This window comes from Vulpes vulpes, chromosome 7 (assembly GCF_048418805.1).
Source record: "Vulpes vulpes isolate BD-2025 chromosome 7, VulVul3, whole genome shotgun sequence".
In the NCBI taxonomy this organism is placed as follows: domain Eukaryota; kingdom Metazoa; phylum Chordata; class Mammalia; order Carnivora; family Canidae; genus Vulpes; species Vulpes vulpes.
The window spans coordinates 7,354,145-7,369,869 of record NC_132786.1 but is presented as its reverse complement, the minus strand read 5'-3'; the positions used below and the strand labels follow the sequence as shown (position 1 = coordinate 7,369,869).

General features: G+C 41.3%; 1 protein-coding gene across 1 annotated transcript; it reads right to left on the bottom strand.

Moving 5' to 3' along the window:
- Positions 1-1,239: 1,239 nt before the first annotated feature.
- PRSS58 (serine protease 58) lies at positions 1,240-4,887 on the bottom strand. The gene is made up of 5 exons (XM_025982174.1): positions 4,848-4,887; positions 3,020-3,158; positions 2,539-2,795; positions 1,484-1,623; positions 1,240-1,389 (listed from the first exon to the last, which is right to left on the bottom strand). Exons 1-5 carry the CDS (start codon positions 4,885-4,887, stop codon positions 1,240-1,242), a joined length of 726 nt encoding a protein of 241 aa, XP_025837959.1.
- Between the last annotated feature and the right edge of the window lie 10,838 nt (positions 4,888-15,725).

Genomic DNA, 15,725 nt, shown 5'->3' with positions numbered 1-15,725 from the left:
ACTGAAACCCTTATGTACCCCACAACAAAGGAATGTATTTTCCAACCAAGGAAGTCACTGTACAGTGACAGTCGTGAGTCAGTAGGCTGATGACCATGGAATTCGGTGTCCTTGACATATGCTTCATCACCTAGAATCAACTAGCCTTATAAGATACCAGGATGAACTATTGAAATTGTAGCACCATTTTTAAGGTGGGAAACATCCCCAGAGGGTGAGGTACTCTCCTGCAAAAACCATCTGTTTATCCCATAGCTAAAATGTCAGTTAATAACACACATGAAGGTGAAGCTCTCACAATTGCCTTAATAAACCAAACACAACATGTTGCATTTTAACTCTGCAAGCTGCAAACTCTGCTTCCTGAGAGGAGCTCCCGTGTCCCCTCGCTGGACTGTAAGTTTTCAACAGTCCACCCAAAGTGGCCACAGGCAAAACCCTCTAAAAATCATTTTGGTTTCTGTGCTTTTGATCCTCAGTAACTATCAATTATAACTCTCACGTGGTAACTGGAACTGCAGGGGTGAGGTGAAAAGAGAGGGAGGAAGGAAGGAAAATGTAAGAGTAATAGTTGGAGAGAATGGAGTCTCTGTGGCAGCTGGCATAAGAGAAAGGGCAAGCATGTGCTGGCAAAATCTGACCCGGACTCCCTGTTTCATCTGCTTTGTCCTATGCCCTAGTTCACTTTTGTATTAACCCCTCATAGCTCAAGTCCCTACCCAGAATCCCGCAAAACGAATGAGCAAGATCTATGGCTGTTCTTGATAGTTACATAGGCAAGGGGAAACTATGCAATACCTCTTAGAGGCTCCTTCCTAGAACCTTTTCTTTCCCTCACCTATGCTTCTAGTTAGCTCACTCTTTGTCAGGCTTCCTTTTCCCTTCTAGCATGGGTAACTTGCCAAAAGCACATGTTAATTCAGTGCAAGTAATAGGGGTTTTATTACCCAAAATGCCTGAGTGGGCCTTTTCCCCATAGCCTGTGATCTCTGTTAGAACACAATCCCCACCTCATAAACTTCAACTGCCTAAGGGGTGTGGAGTTTGTCATCTTCATCAAAAGGGGAAGAAGATTATCATGTATAGTCATGGTATGGGGAGGTACCAATCGCCCACTCTGTTGGGTAGAAGTGAGACAGGCATGCCTGATGCAACCCAGGGCATCTATTTAGGTTTAATTGTGAGGCTGGACATAGGCACAGGTTGTGTCACATGATCTAGAATTCCTGCCATGGCAGCTCAGTTGTCTCTGATTGTATTTCTAATCCAGGACACGTATTTAAAGATGTTGGTGTAGATTCCAACATCAGCTCTCAAAACACATCCATCTAAAAAAGTCAATATTCCTTGAAGTACCCCATTGCAGACTGCTGGGGCGGCTGTGACTTCCTGCCAGAATAAAAAGGGAAATAGGGTTATCTTATCTTTCTGGCAAAAGACACAAGAAATAAAATGGGAAAACTAGGCATCAAGAGTACATTACCTTGCAGGGCAGCCTCCTTCCTGGCACAATGCCCAGACACAGCATATTTTCTTGGATCCTTTGGGTTTTATAGGCATCGAGGCACTCATCCCTGTAGATTACAGATATGTTCACGCTCTGTGGTGAGTCGGGCTCCTTGGCTAGGGCAAAAAAGATGTACAACTTCCTTAAGAGTTAGTATCTAACAAACCTCCTTCTTTTTGTTGCCTTCTTTTTCAACATATTTCTTCTTCTGGAAGGAAGGAAGGAAAAGAGAGGGGTGCCTGGGTGGCTCAGTCAGTTAAACATTTGCCTTCAGTTCAGATCTTGATCCCAGGGTCCTGGGATCCAGCCCCACATTGGGCTCCCTGCTCAGTGGGGAGTCTGCTTCTCCCTCTCCCTTTGCTGCTCCCCATGCTCGTGTTTGCTCTCTTTCTCTGTCAAATAGATAAATAAATAATCTAGAAAGAAAGAAAGAGGGTTCCAGGTGGCTCAGTGGTTGAGCATCTGTCTTCAACTCAGGGCGTGATCCCAGGGTCCTGGGATCTAGTCCCACATCAGGATCTGCACAGAGAGCCTGCTTTTCCCTCTGCTTATGCCTCTGCTTCTATCTCTGTGCTTCTTATGAATGAATAAATAAACAAAATCTTTAAAAAGAGAGAGAGAGAGAGATCTACTCTCTTAAAAATTTTTAAAAAGAAAAAGAGATCAAACACTGAGAGAAATCACAACTATGGCTGCTTGGACAACAGGAAATGAGCAGACTAACCATTTCTCATGATACAAGTGTCTATCTTTTTATAAAAGAGATTAAATTCCTGGAATTTATATGTAAATATGAGACATCTCTGCATTAAATGAAACGAATTACTTTAAAATTTTCTAGAAATTTAAATGCTTAACTAACTACATCTGTGACTCCTTCAGGGAAGTACAGGGAAAGGAGGAAGAGATAATAAGGATGAATTAAGAGGTTGGAAAGAAGTCTTTTTTGGAAACAATTGCAGAAGGTAAGAGTAGAGAAGGGACAGAGTGTGTCATACTCTGAGAGAAAAGATTATCATGAGGTGACTCACAGTCATCACATAGATTGTAGGCCCACGTGGAGACCATGCACATGGCTTCCTCACGGACAGGTTCTTCAGGCAGACTGACCACTTTCACATAGTCATTGAGTTCAATATTTTCTCTCAGCTTGATTAACATGAGGTCATTCTCAATAGCAGTAACTGAGAAGCGTGGATGATGGATCATCCTCTCATAGCCAACAACTTGTACATCCTTTTCATCAGGATTTGATGGATTTGTAATCCCTAACATCACCCGAAGTTTTCTGGAACAATGTAGTTGTTTGAGAGAAGACTTGACAGAGATAATGTATCCATTCCCATGGGCCTCTTTTAGCCCCTTCCTATAGGCTTTTTTCTCTACCAATGAACACCCTCAGAAGGCCTCCCTAATCCCACTTCATTAGAGAATGGAGCCAGGCAGGGATCTGAGTCTATGCCCAATCTGAGAACCTAAAGTACAAAGTAGCACTGGGGGCTTATTACTCACGGTAAGTTGCAATGTGCAGCTGTGATCACCCAAAGGGGGTGGACCAGAGCCCCAACACAGGGCAAGTAATCAGATTTCAAGTAGACCAGGTAGGGGGGAGCAGTGCCATGTTGGTAATCTGGATCATAGGCCAGAGCAACTGGAAAGAGAAACATAGACAGGAAATTCTGAGATTTTTGCAGGGATCACTAGAAAAAAACAAGGAAAATTATTTAATATGCTCAAGTTCCCCTACCTTTCTCTCTAATACCTTTATCTGTAAGCTGAATTTGCAAACTGGCTTAGTTTGTTCTAAAAACATGAAGAAAATGATAGAAACATCTCAATTTCAACAGATAAAGGTGTTTTTCATTTTGTTGTCACTAAATATTTTTCAGATTAAAATACAAATGTTCTTAAATACCTTCTACAATTCAGGGAACATATGTTAAATCTACTCATGAGGAACTTAATGCTTTTACCTTTTTAAGACTGCTTTTACTAGTCTCACTCCTTATTCTCTACAGCAATGCAGGGAAAAACAATATAAGAGTGATTTAAAGAACAGACTACCTGCTCACGGAATCTGAGGAGAGGGAGATAATTTACTCATTTGACAAGTAAGTATGAGCACTTCATATGTGCCAGGCTTTCTTATAGGTGGCTTGGGCTTTATAGGGAACTACGCAGAGAAATAGCCCTGCTCTCATACATTCTGATGAGAGAAGACATTCCATAACAGTAGACACAATACATAAGTAAATAATCTAGTGTATTAGATGATGATTGGTACTGTGGGAAAAACAGTAGAACAGGGAAAGAGGAAAAGACAGTACCGGATGGATGTGTGTGTGTGTGTGTGTGTGTGTGTGGTGGGGAATTCTGCAATATTACACCTTAGTATAGGTAGACCATGTAGATAGAATGAGAGATGACAACTTAAATGAAGATAGGAGAGTTAGACCATCAGATATCTGGGGAACTGGGTTTCAGGTGGAGGAAATAGCTGAAGCAAGAGTCCTAAGACTTGTTTAGGAGCATCACAAAGGCCAGTGTGGCTGAGGTGGCAGGTGAGAGGGAGAAGGGCAGGAAAGGATGGAGGTCAAAGCAGTGATGCAGGGCTTTGTAGAGCATCATAAGGTTATGGACTTTCTTCTGAAGGACTGTGAAGCCATATTAGGGTTTTGTGTAAGGCACTGATGGTCATTTCCTTGTGGAGAAATACTGAGTGTAGGAGTAGAAAGCAGAGAGACCTGTTAGAGGATTCATGTGGTAATCCAAGCAAAAGATGATGGCTTGGCCATCGTGAGCAGTGGAGGTGGTGAGATGTGATTGGATTTGGGATATATTTAGAAGATAGAACCAAAAAAATTTTCCAAACAGATTGAATGTGGGGTGTGAGAGAAAGAGATTTCATGAATGCCTCTAAGGTTTTTGCTTGAGTAACTGAAACCTGCCAGGACAAGACCAAAAACCATTGAATGCTTTGCTGTGTCCATTAGTTGAACCTCTGCTTTCAACACCTGCCTCCACTTCTCATTCCCTTGTGCCCACAACAGTCCTCTTCTAGAAGGGCCCAGAGTCGGGTCACAGTCTTTCTCAGGAGTGGGTTTGGTATTAGGGTTTCGGTGTACATGCCTCCTCAAAGACCATACAAGCAATCAAGCTGAGACGGGGCAGGCAGGCAGTGTCACAGGTGGAAAGCTGGTGGAGATCATGACAGTGGTGAGGGAGAGCCAGTTCTACACTTGTAGTCCGGAATGTGCCTCCTGTCTGTGTCTGTCTATCTTTCAAGATTCCTCCAGGATTTCTCTTTGGCAAGGAAAGAGAAAAATGTGAAGATACTCACCAGATAGGTTCAAAACAGCCCAGAAGAGGATAAACTTCATATTGATATCAAAAGCCTTTTCAAAGGATGAAGTTCAGTTCAGGGTCTCTAGAAAGTATGGAGAGGAAGGTTAGAAAAACACTGAGTAATATATAGCAAGAAAGGGTTCTAGAGTTGAAAACAAAAATATCTGAATTCTTTCAGTGGCAGGATTCAGTTCCAGGAGAGGTATCTATAGGTCAGAAGAGAGGATGGTGTCAGGTATCAGAAGGACAAGAATGGAGATCAGGTGATTTGGCCCCTGACACAGTAGAGAATGGATCTGGAATTCAGCATTTTGCTTTCCTTTTTCAGGGGAAAAACATACCTAATCTGAGAGATGTTGGAGCTTACAGTGTTTCCACAGCCCCCTCCTCTCTGGTCTACCTTTTGTCAAACTCTGAAATCAGGCCCTTTTCTATACTACTACCTTCAGGACAGGGACCCCTCCCATCTGTGTGATGCTATCCCCTGATTGTGTGACACAGACATTTGTCTCCAGCCACCATAACCCAGCCTTCTGGTGCTGGCCTGACCCTTCTGCCTGACCCTGACCTCCTCCTTGAGTTATATCAGCTTTTCCTTTCATGTCACTATTTACCCACTCATTTATTCAACCAGCCAGCTTATGATCTATATTATATGTCTGACTTGTGCAAGGCTCTGTGCTCACTATAGAGGACGCCTAAATGTGAACACACTGCTCTGCCTTCAGAGAGTCCATAGACTAGGGGGGATGATAGGTTCCTAAGTAGGCGATTTTAAAACAAGGTAGTCAGAGCTAAAATTCTACCTCTATCACTGTCTCAGTGGAAATATTTGCAAAACACATTGTCCATTAAATGATCTGGATCCAAAATATATAAGGAAATCTTTAAACTCAACAACAAGAACATGACAACCCAATTAAGAAGTGGGTTCTGAGCAGGTACCTTCCCAAATGCATCCATCTGCTCAGGCTGCCATAACAAAATACCACAGACTCCAGGGCTTAAACAACAGACATTTATTTTCTCACAGTTCTGGAAGCTAGAAGTCCATGATTAAGGTGCCAGAAAATTCAGTTTCTGGTGAAAGCTTTCTTCCTGGCTTGTAGACCACTGTGTCCTTATGTGGCCCTTCCTCTGTATTTATGTGTACAGAGAAAAAGAGTCAGCTCTCTGGTGTCTCTTTTTATAAGGACACTAATCCTATCAAAATAGCACCCCATCCTAATGGCCTCATTTCCCCAAAATTATTTCCTTATAGGACCTGTCTCCAAATACAGTCACTTTGGGGCTTGGGGCTTCAACATATGAATTTTGGGAGGACACAGTTCAGTCCATAACAACACGAGGGTGTACAGATGGCAAATAGCATATGAAAAGATTATCAACATACAATAAGGAATGACAAATTAAAGCAAAAATGAGATACCACTACACACCTAGTGGAATGGCTAAAGTTTGAGGCACAGGACACCAAATGTTGGTGAGGTTGTAAAATAACAAGAATTTTCATTTGTTGCTGATAGGGATACAAAATGTGCAGCCACTTTGCGAGATGGTTTGGTGATTTCTTACAAAGCTAAACATAATCTTACCATATGAGGCAGCAATCGCGCTCCTGGGTATGACCTGAATGAATTGAAAATTTATGTCCACAAAATCTTACAGATGAATAATTACAACAGCTTTAGTCATAACTACCAAACTTTGGCAGCAACCAAGATGTCCTTAAATAAATAAATAGTAAACAAAGTGTGGTACATTCACACTGGAATAGGTATTATTCAATGATTTTTTAAAAATTAAGCTATCAAGAGATGAAAGGAAAAAAAGATGAAAGACATAGAGAATCCTTTTTCTTAAGATTTTATTTATTTATTCATGAGAGAGAGAGCGAGAGCGAGAGAGAGAGGCAGAGATACAGGCAGAGGGAGAAGCAGGCTCCATGCAGGGAGCCCGACGTGGGATTCGATCCTGGGACTCCAGGATCACGCCCTGGGATGAAGGCGGCACTAAACCGCTGAGCCATCCAAGGATTCCCTGACATAGAGAATCCTTAAATACATATGACTAAGCATTGAAGCCGAAAAATATCAATTATTGTATGGTGCCAGTGAATGACATTTTAAAGTAGTAGACGAGGCAATATAAGGAGGCAGACAATATAGACATATATAGACACAGACATACCTAGACAATATAGACATAGACCTAGAATGACAATATAAAGTAGTAGAGATGCTCAAAAAGCAACCTATAGAGACAATAAGAAGATGAGTGGTGTCAGAGTTTGGGGAGTGGGGACAGGGATGAACAGGTTATCAATTTTAGAGAAGTGAAATTATTCTGTATTATTATAAGTGAAATTATTCATGGTACTATAATTATCATGTCAATGTCACGGATACATGACATTATGCCTTTGTCCAAATCCCTAATACTACATAACATAAAGAGCAAACCCTAACATAAACTATGGACTTTAGTTACTAACAGTGTTGATTCATCAGCTATAACAAATATACCACATCAATGCAAGATATGAATTTAAAAAATAGATTACTCGGTGATGGAATCCAGGTAATGGAGCTACAGGTGTACACTGTAAAATTCTTTCAGCCTTGTTGCATGTTTAAAATTTTTCATACTAACATGTGGGAGAACATTTTAAATTTTTAGTTAGTTACTATACAGTATAATATTAGTTTCAGGAGTACAATATACTGATTCAATACCTCCACACACCACTGGTGCTCATCACACCAAGTGCCCTCCTTAATCCCCATCACCTATTTCACCCATTCCCCCATCCCTTCCCCTCTGCAACCACCAGCTTGTTTTCTGTAGTTGAGTCTGCTTCTTGGTTTGCCTCTCTCTCTCTCTCTCTCTCTCTCTCTCTCTCTCCTTTTTTCCTATGCTCATTTGTTTTATTTCTTAATGTGGGAGAAAAATGTATTAAAATTGAGGGATGTGCCTTAGAACACAAGGTTAAAAATACTTCAGTCTATTTCAGTCTTATTGTGTGTAAGGAAGGCACATCCAAAAAGTTATACTTTACCTTGGTCTTAGAGAAGGGGAAAGAGGTTGTCTGGCATAAAAAAAAGAGAGAAAAAGAGAAAAAAATAATTCAAAAAGAGAGAAAGGCTTCTGTAAATGCATAGATATATGAAACAACATGGTGTGTTTGTAGAACAGCAACCACGTATTACAGTGGAAGTGTTAAGAACCAGGTAGAAAGATAAACAGAAATTATATAATGAAAAGCCTTATTATATAAGCCTTGCACATATAAGACTTGCATAAGTCTTTATTGTGTGGGAGATAAGGATCCATTAAATGTATTATTTGATGAAATTCTATTGAAGATTTTGGACAGACCCTAAGCCCAAGACATACCCTGACTTCCTTTGAACTTTGAACTTATAGAATATGGCAAAATTATGGGATGTCATTCTTATAATCATGTTAATACATAGCTTGAATACATGTTGCAGTATGTACACACACACACACACACACACACACACACATCCACCTTGCTAGCATGCACAAGACAGATTCTTCCCACTGGCTTGGGGATGTAGGCAGCCACACTGAGGAAGCCTATGTGGCAAAGAACCATGTATGGATGACCACACTGCACTAGGGATAGCCTCGAGGACCCGAGGGCAGCTTTCAGCGGGGAGCCAGCAAAAAGCGAGCATCTGGTATCAGAAGGAAATGAATTGTGCCCACAACTTGAATACGCTTAGAAGCAAATTCTTACCTTAAAGCCTTGCTAGACCCTGAGCAGAGGACCCGCATAGGTCATGATTGGACTCCTGATTCACAGGAAGTGTGAAATAATACGTGTTGTTTTAAGCTGTTCAATTTGTGGCAATGTTTTATGCAGCAGTGGAAAACCAATACAAATGCATACCGTGTGCTAGCACTTTATTAGATATTGATGATTTTGTGGTAAGGGAGATGAAAATCTTGCCCTCACAGATTATAAAGACCAGCAGGGGAAATAGGTGTAAGAAGACTTGCCATCAGGAATGTCAAAACAGGAGAAGGAAAGGGAGGTAGAAACATGCATAGTCAGGACCCTAATGTAAGGGACAGAAGAAGACCTCCTTGAGGAAGTGATGTTTGAAGCTTAAAGCATGAGTAAAAGTTAACCAAATGAAGAGATAGGGGGAAAGCTTCTGGAAGGATGAATGAGGACTCAAAAGAGAGAGCAAAAGAATTTTAAGACAGACTGAGGAGAATCCTACAGAACAGATCATTTGGGAATTGTTAAGTAGGAGGTGCCTACAAAGAAGACCCAGGAGGCAACCAGAGAGCAGATCCAGGAAGCATATCCTTGGGCTCCAATGTTAGGCGGAACAGGCTTTATCCTGCTTCAGTGGTGACAGGAAGAAGTCGATAGGGGAAGTGGAAAAATGTAAAGTAGTAGAGAAGCTCAAAAAGCAGGTCAATGAGGAAGTCAGAGGAGAGGTGATCCACATCACAGTGGAGATAGAAGCTGTAGACAGCAGGGTCCTGCTCCCAGGAAAAGAATGAGGAAGAAAAGCACTAAGTATGTTTGCAGGGAGGGAGGTGGGAATTAATGAAGTTATAGCTGACGGTTTCAGCCTCCAGGTACTCGCGGACCAGATGTCATCCACTGCAGACGAAGCACTGAAGGCCAGAGGAGAGAGGAGAATGCTTGAGGTGGCCTTTATGGAGAACTGTACAGACAGTGACTTGGGACATGTAGGATTTCTAGGACGTGTTGAAGACATAATTTAAGAGTTATAAGAAATGATCAGATGAGTGTTTTATTAAAAACTCTGGAATGAGGATCCCTGGGTGGCTCAGCAGTTGAGCGCCTGCCTTTGGCCCAGGGCGTGATCCTGGAGACCCAGGATCAAGTCCCACGTCAGGCTCCCTGCATGGGGCCTACTTCTCCCTCTGCCTGTGTCTCTGCCTCTCTCTGTGTGTCTCTCATTAATAAATAAATAAAATAAAAAATAAATAAATAAATAAATAAATAAAATCTTAAAAAAAAAAACCCAAAACTCTGGAATGATCTAAATGTGATTCAGTAAAGGGGGCAGGGGATGTTGGGCAGTGAATCACACACAGGAAGCAGGGAGAAACTAGGACCCGGGCTGCTGGAGAAGACAGGCAAACAGAGGGGCTTGTGCTTTGGATGGCCAAGGATTATAAGAAAAAAGAAGCATATTTGAATTAAATGGCCTTAGTATCCAAATTTGAGGATTCGATTCTTTTTTTATGTGTCAGGATAAGCTATGGACTTAGTCATACCCAGCTTTTTTTCTTTTTTTTCTTTTTTTTGGCTTTGGTAGAGGAGGAAAAGCAGAGTATATCAATGCCCCAGAATCAACCCTCCTCTCCTCCCCTGCAATCTCTACAGTTGCATGGATTCGCCACCTCTCTCATGTGATGCAGTGAATGCCAAACCACTTCACTCTTTGTAGAGTCTTTTCCTTCCGTGCCATTGTTCTCTCTCATCTCACTGACCCCCTCTGTTCCTCCTTCCCTTTTTAACAGATGATGTCATATCACACTGTTCCTCCTCTGTTTGTAACTCCATGGCCTCTTACTCTGGATTCCTGCTTTTGGGTGACTTGGAATCCTCTCAATTCTGTATTTTTAGGTGTCTTGGCCAATGGGTCTAAAATGCTCTGTATCTCCCCACTCTAGGCCAATGCAAGAGAAGGACTGAGCATTGCTCAGAGCTCTTCCCAGTAGCACAGAACTCTCCTGAAGTCTGTGGCTACCACTCATAACCATACAACCCCTCTGTTGTCACTGCCCAGACATTATCTAAGACCCAGATCTTTGTCTCCAGCTGTCTGCTAGACATGACCACCTCTGTGTCCTTCAAGGATCTCAAATATAACACACTGCATCTCTCCTACCCATGACTGTGCTCTGATCCTTTACACATGAAAACATAGGTTCTCTGCATATTATGTTTGTGAACGACCATCTACCCAATCTACCCTAGTTTCTGACTTGGGCATTATTCCAGACACTTCTCTTTCTCTTTCTACTCATAGTCAATACATGTAAACTGTATAGGTTCTGCTTCTTTGGTATCTCCCAATTCAAGAATTTGGTGATGTTCTACTGCAGAGGTTTTAATGACACCCCTCTGATTCCAACAAGATTAAAAATCTAAATTTCTTCACCCAACAGATCAGGTCCTTTACTATCTAACCCTTGCTCACCTATAAATAATAATCTTTTATCACGCCTGGCCTCCTCCTCTACTGACCATTTACTTTCTACCTTCCAGTATTATTTATTGCATATATATTTTCTCCAGAATATGCCACATTTTTGTGCTTTTCTGACTTTTACTTAACTGTCTCCTCAGCTTTACGATATTCTCCCTTAATTTGTCTGCCTATTTGGTGAAGTATCCCCGGGCTCTGACACCCGGAATGTTTTTTTCTCTTCTCTCCTGAAATTTATTGCTCACCTCCACTGTAACAGTAGTCATAAAGTGTTATATAATTGGCTGCTTGATGGCCAAGTGCAGGTCATATTTTCTCAGGTATCCCTCGCATATGCAATGTCTGCTAAGCAGCTGATAGCTCAATACTTTTTGAAGGAATGAACACATGGCCGGTTTGCTGCTACATTTCTCATCATGCTTGCAGTTTACATATAAAAAGATCAGGGTCACAGTTTGAATTCTTAGTGCCACTTTTTTTTTTACTGAATGTTTTCTTATTTGGATTCTGTCCAAGAACAAGAAAGATTGAGAGAGTTGTGAATTCAGTATAGAAATCATGAAGATGTTGCACTGAGGGACAAAGAAGCGGATACCCTCAGTGGGTAGTAATGGTTTTCATGATCCATCTTGCATAGGGATGAACTTCTGTGAAAAACCCTTCACTTCCCAGGGTGACACTTCCTTTGTCCCAGGATAGGATTCCATGTAGCCTCCCACCACAGATAGCTGGAGCAGCTGAAACTTCTGGCTAGAGAGAGGGAACAGGAGGTCAATGTTAATTGGCCCTCATGGAAAAAGAATAAATCCTAAGATATGGCATTATTATAGTCACAGGGGCATCTAAAGGACTAGACTCATTTTTCTTGAAAGGTAACAATCCTGTCTTCACATCCACCTAGATCTCACCTCTCTCTTTTTATTACATTTATTTTTATATATTTTTTAGATCTCACCTCTCTTGTTCGAGCTTGAGCCCAAGCTGAGTGCAAGCAGGGGGAGAAAAGACAAACAGTTCTACTCAGAACTGTAAAATGAGGGAAGGGGAATTAATGACCAATCCAAAGACCTGGGGGGAGAAAAGAGGGACTCTTGGCCTTTTGGATAAGCACCATTTGATTTTCTACAATCACCTCTCCTTTTCACCGACCTCTTGCTATCGTTCTGTCTCAAGAAAAGAAAGATACCTTGGTTTTAGATATGATGCTTAAAGGTTGTCCCACACACATGATGTTTACTGCCATTCTCTCTCCTATCATATTCCTGCAGTCACTGAAGGGATGAGAATGTTGGTTTATCCAAGTCAGGATGTCAGGGTCACTAACTATGGGGGGAAAAAAAGACAAATGAAGTCCACGGTTTCCCTGTTTATCACACTCTTGTGATCACTTCCTCTTTGTAAACACATTCCAACCTTCTTAGGGTTTCTTAACTCTATCTATGTCAGAGCAGCAGATTTAGAGCATGACGTTCTCCTTACATCAGACATCAGATCTGTCCTTCTTCCTTTCTTATTCCTAATTTAGAAACCCTTTGAAAATCCACAAGAAGATTATAAAGGACCATGAAAACACACAGACACAAAACCAGTGTCTCTAAAAAACCCTTTATTTTTGGCGTCTACTTCAACCTCTTTATATTTAATCATAAAGGGAGAAAAACTATTTTAATGTGTCTAAAGCTGCTTTTTTAATGAAACAGATTGTTTAAAAATGTATGTGTGTGTGTGTGTGTATAAGTATGCATATATATATTTTGCATATATATTTCCCCCTTACAAGTCATAGTGTTTATCTCCCTCTGCAATTGTTACTCTACTGTTAACCTCGGGATGCAAAGTTTCTAATCAAGGGGTTATATAATTCTAGTCTCTAGTGGGGAGTGGCAAGGAAGAAGGAACCAAAAAGTGACTAGAGGTAGCTCAAATTAAGCCTAGTGTTGCTTACAGAGCAGAATTTTTCTGAAGTATATCCAACCTAATGTCCTAAAACAGAAAGTGTCAAGTTAGAAAAAAAGAGAGGTGAGTTATATTCAGTTTTAAGTTTTTATGGGAGTTGAATTGAAATGTGTAGAATAAGCTAGGTGAAAGTAACCAAGCCCTTGAAATATTGAATTCCTAATAAATATTCAAAGTCTTGCACCAAAGAGCTTACAAAATTAGTTTGTTACTGTGATTCTGACACGCAAAACCCATGTGATAAAACCTTTGTATGATTTTATTTTGTTTTCAAGCAAGATGTAATAAATTACTTTTGTAATTACTATGAATAAGACTTGAAAGTCAAGGATAAACATCATAAATTTCTATTTGTCCGGAAAATATATTCATTTAGATTTCCAGGAATGTTACTTCTGAGTTAAAAATGAAGTTGCCAAATACTGAGAATATAAAAGTTCCCACTTTTTATTTGTTTTTACAGGACAGATGGATTGTTCTGTGGCCATCAGTGCACAGTCGAAACCTGATTAATGTCGTGACAATTGCCTCAGTGAACACAGCTTCATCAAGACCATAAATGTCACTTTTTAAAGTCAGCCAATCAGACCTCTTGCAATAAACATACCTCAAAGTGCCAAGCAATGAACAACAGCCATGCCTCTACAGATGTCGACCCCCTTAAGCCTCTGAAAGTCCTCCAATCTCTATTAAAAAAAAAAAAAAAGCTTCCCCCCAAATCCTGTTAAGGGCCAGTACTCCACTCTGCTCAGTGAGACTGGTGTCTGTTCAGCATTGCTTTTCCCTACTATAACCAGCAATAAATTTAGCTTTATCATTTCATTTCAGATATTGCGAGGTGGCCCCATCATCCTCTGATAATCCCTAAAGAGAGCATGATGGATTATTAGCAGCCACATTAAGTCAAGACCCACCAACGACCAACAACTGCATAAGAAAGCAACTTTTTTTCATCAGTGCCCTCGGTAAGACATGCTCTTGCAAAGACCAGTTTCTCTGCCCATGCCAATCAGAGCTCAGAGGCTGGAGGCAGGTGTGCCTGCAACAGGGGCCATGGCAATTTATCTCAGAGGTAGGTCAGGTCAGAGAGACACCAACAGCATGTCATAATCACCCCCCTGGGCATGCTCTGGTGTCCACCTCTGAGGGGGGACTCTCGGGCAAAGTAGTAGGTGTAAGAGTTGCATTCTTGGGTAGAAGAACTCCCTCAGCTACCCTCATTTCTCGGGGTCCACTTGAATGAATCACCATCAACATATGTTGGGTTGTCTGTGGCAGGGGGTGGGAAATGTCCTCTGTCACCTTCACCATATGTTCTGTTTTTGGTTTTCCTGCTGCTGTTGGATGAATTGCTTGGTGGACTTCCAGCAGCTGTCAGTGAGACAGTAAACCACCATCCCATAGGATGCCTTGATACTGTTTTTAGAGTGAGAACTCCTAGTTCCCCCACCATTATCTGAATTCAGTTCCCTGGACTTGTGTCTTGAATGTCCTAGAGGTATAACAGTTACTGACTGCTCCACTCATTGATATCAGATTGGCTGCCCTGTAGCCGTCTCTTTGAGTTATATCTCTTGCTTTCTAATCTTGGAAGGATAAGGTCCTGGCAATAATCCCAGTAGGATCAAGAACATTACCTCATGGCAACTGTTCCCTTCAAGTGTATCCCTTTACATTTTCCCAGCTCCAAAACGTTCCTCAAGATGAAGAACACAGAGCCACACACTTACGATTTTTGAATTGATTCCAAGTCCAGGTTGGGATAAAGCAGGAATCATTAAATGTTAAGGGCTCCATAGATATGGCTATGGTCCCCACGTAGTTGTTGAGTACAGCGGCCTTGGACAGTTTTATCAGCATCAGGTCATTCTCCAGAGACTGGGCTTTGAACTCAGGGGCAGGGATAATCAATGAGTAGTTCCGTATCTGCTCTTTCTTATTTCTGATGCTAGGTTGATAAACTCCCAGGCGGATTTTAAGGCTTTGGAAGAAAGATAGAGAGGTGGGGAAGAGCAGGGTCACAAAAGGTCAGAATGGCAACAAATGTCAGGAGTTACCTTCCCAATAATCTTAATTTTTTTCTCTCAGACCTGAGAACTGAAGTGATCTGCTTTGGTTTGTCAAAAAGTCCTAATAGTTTCTGGGGTTGTTGTATTAGGGGCTAGAGTCAGTGTATGTATAAAACCTGACATGTATCTGCCACCTAGAACATACTCGATACAGTCTAGTTTTATTATTGTTATTAAGACTTGGAAGATCTGAACGGACAGGTAATAGAGATGGGCCTGCACTACGTTGTCTCTGGCAGCTCTTGAGCAAGTGCATTGTACCCTTCGTTTCTGGATATTTTTAGATCCCTCCTAGCTTCTCTCAAGCCCATGTCACTACATTTACGATGTGCTGGCTTCTTTATCATTGATCCCCAAGGCTTGTAGTCTATTAGGACTCCCATTTTTGATTTTCCATTCTATTTCCTGGACACATTCAAACATATCTACTTCCATCACCAGGAGTCTAGTCATGACACAGATATAAATGCCATTTCCTACCCAAATCAGTTCATGCATTAGATCTGGCTGAGAAATTGAACATCAAATTTTCCAATTCCCATTCTTGAAGAGGACGAGCTGTCTGTCCTTTGTATTTCTTATCATGGGCAGAGCAGGCTGTTTGAATAAATGGTCTTG

Bases quoted from the DNA above. Each gene is read 5' to 3' on its own strand.
- PRSS58 (XM_025982174.1), bottom strand. From the start codon at position 4,887: ATGAAGTTTATCCTCTTCTGGGCTGTTTTGAACCTATCTG. The intron at 3,159-4,847 runs GTGAGTATCTTC...TTCTCTTTCCAG, and splicing joins GGCTGTTTTGAACCTATCTG to TTGCTCTGGCCTATGATCCA. The intron at 1,390-1,483 runs GTAATGTACTCT...TTATTCTGGCAG, and splicing joins GAAGGAGGCTGCCCTGCAAG to GAAGTCACAGCCGCCCCAGC.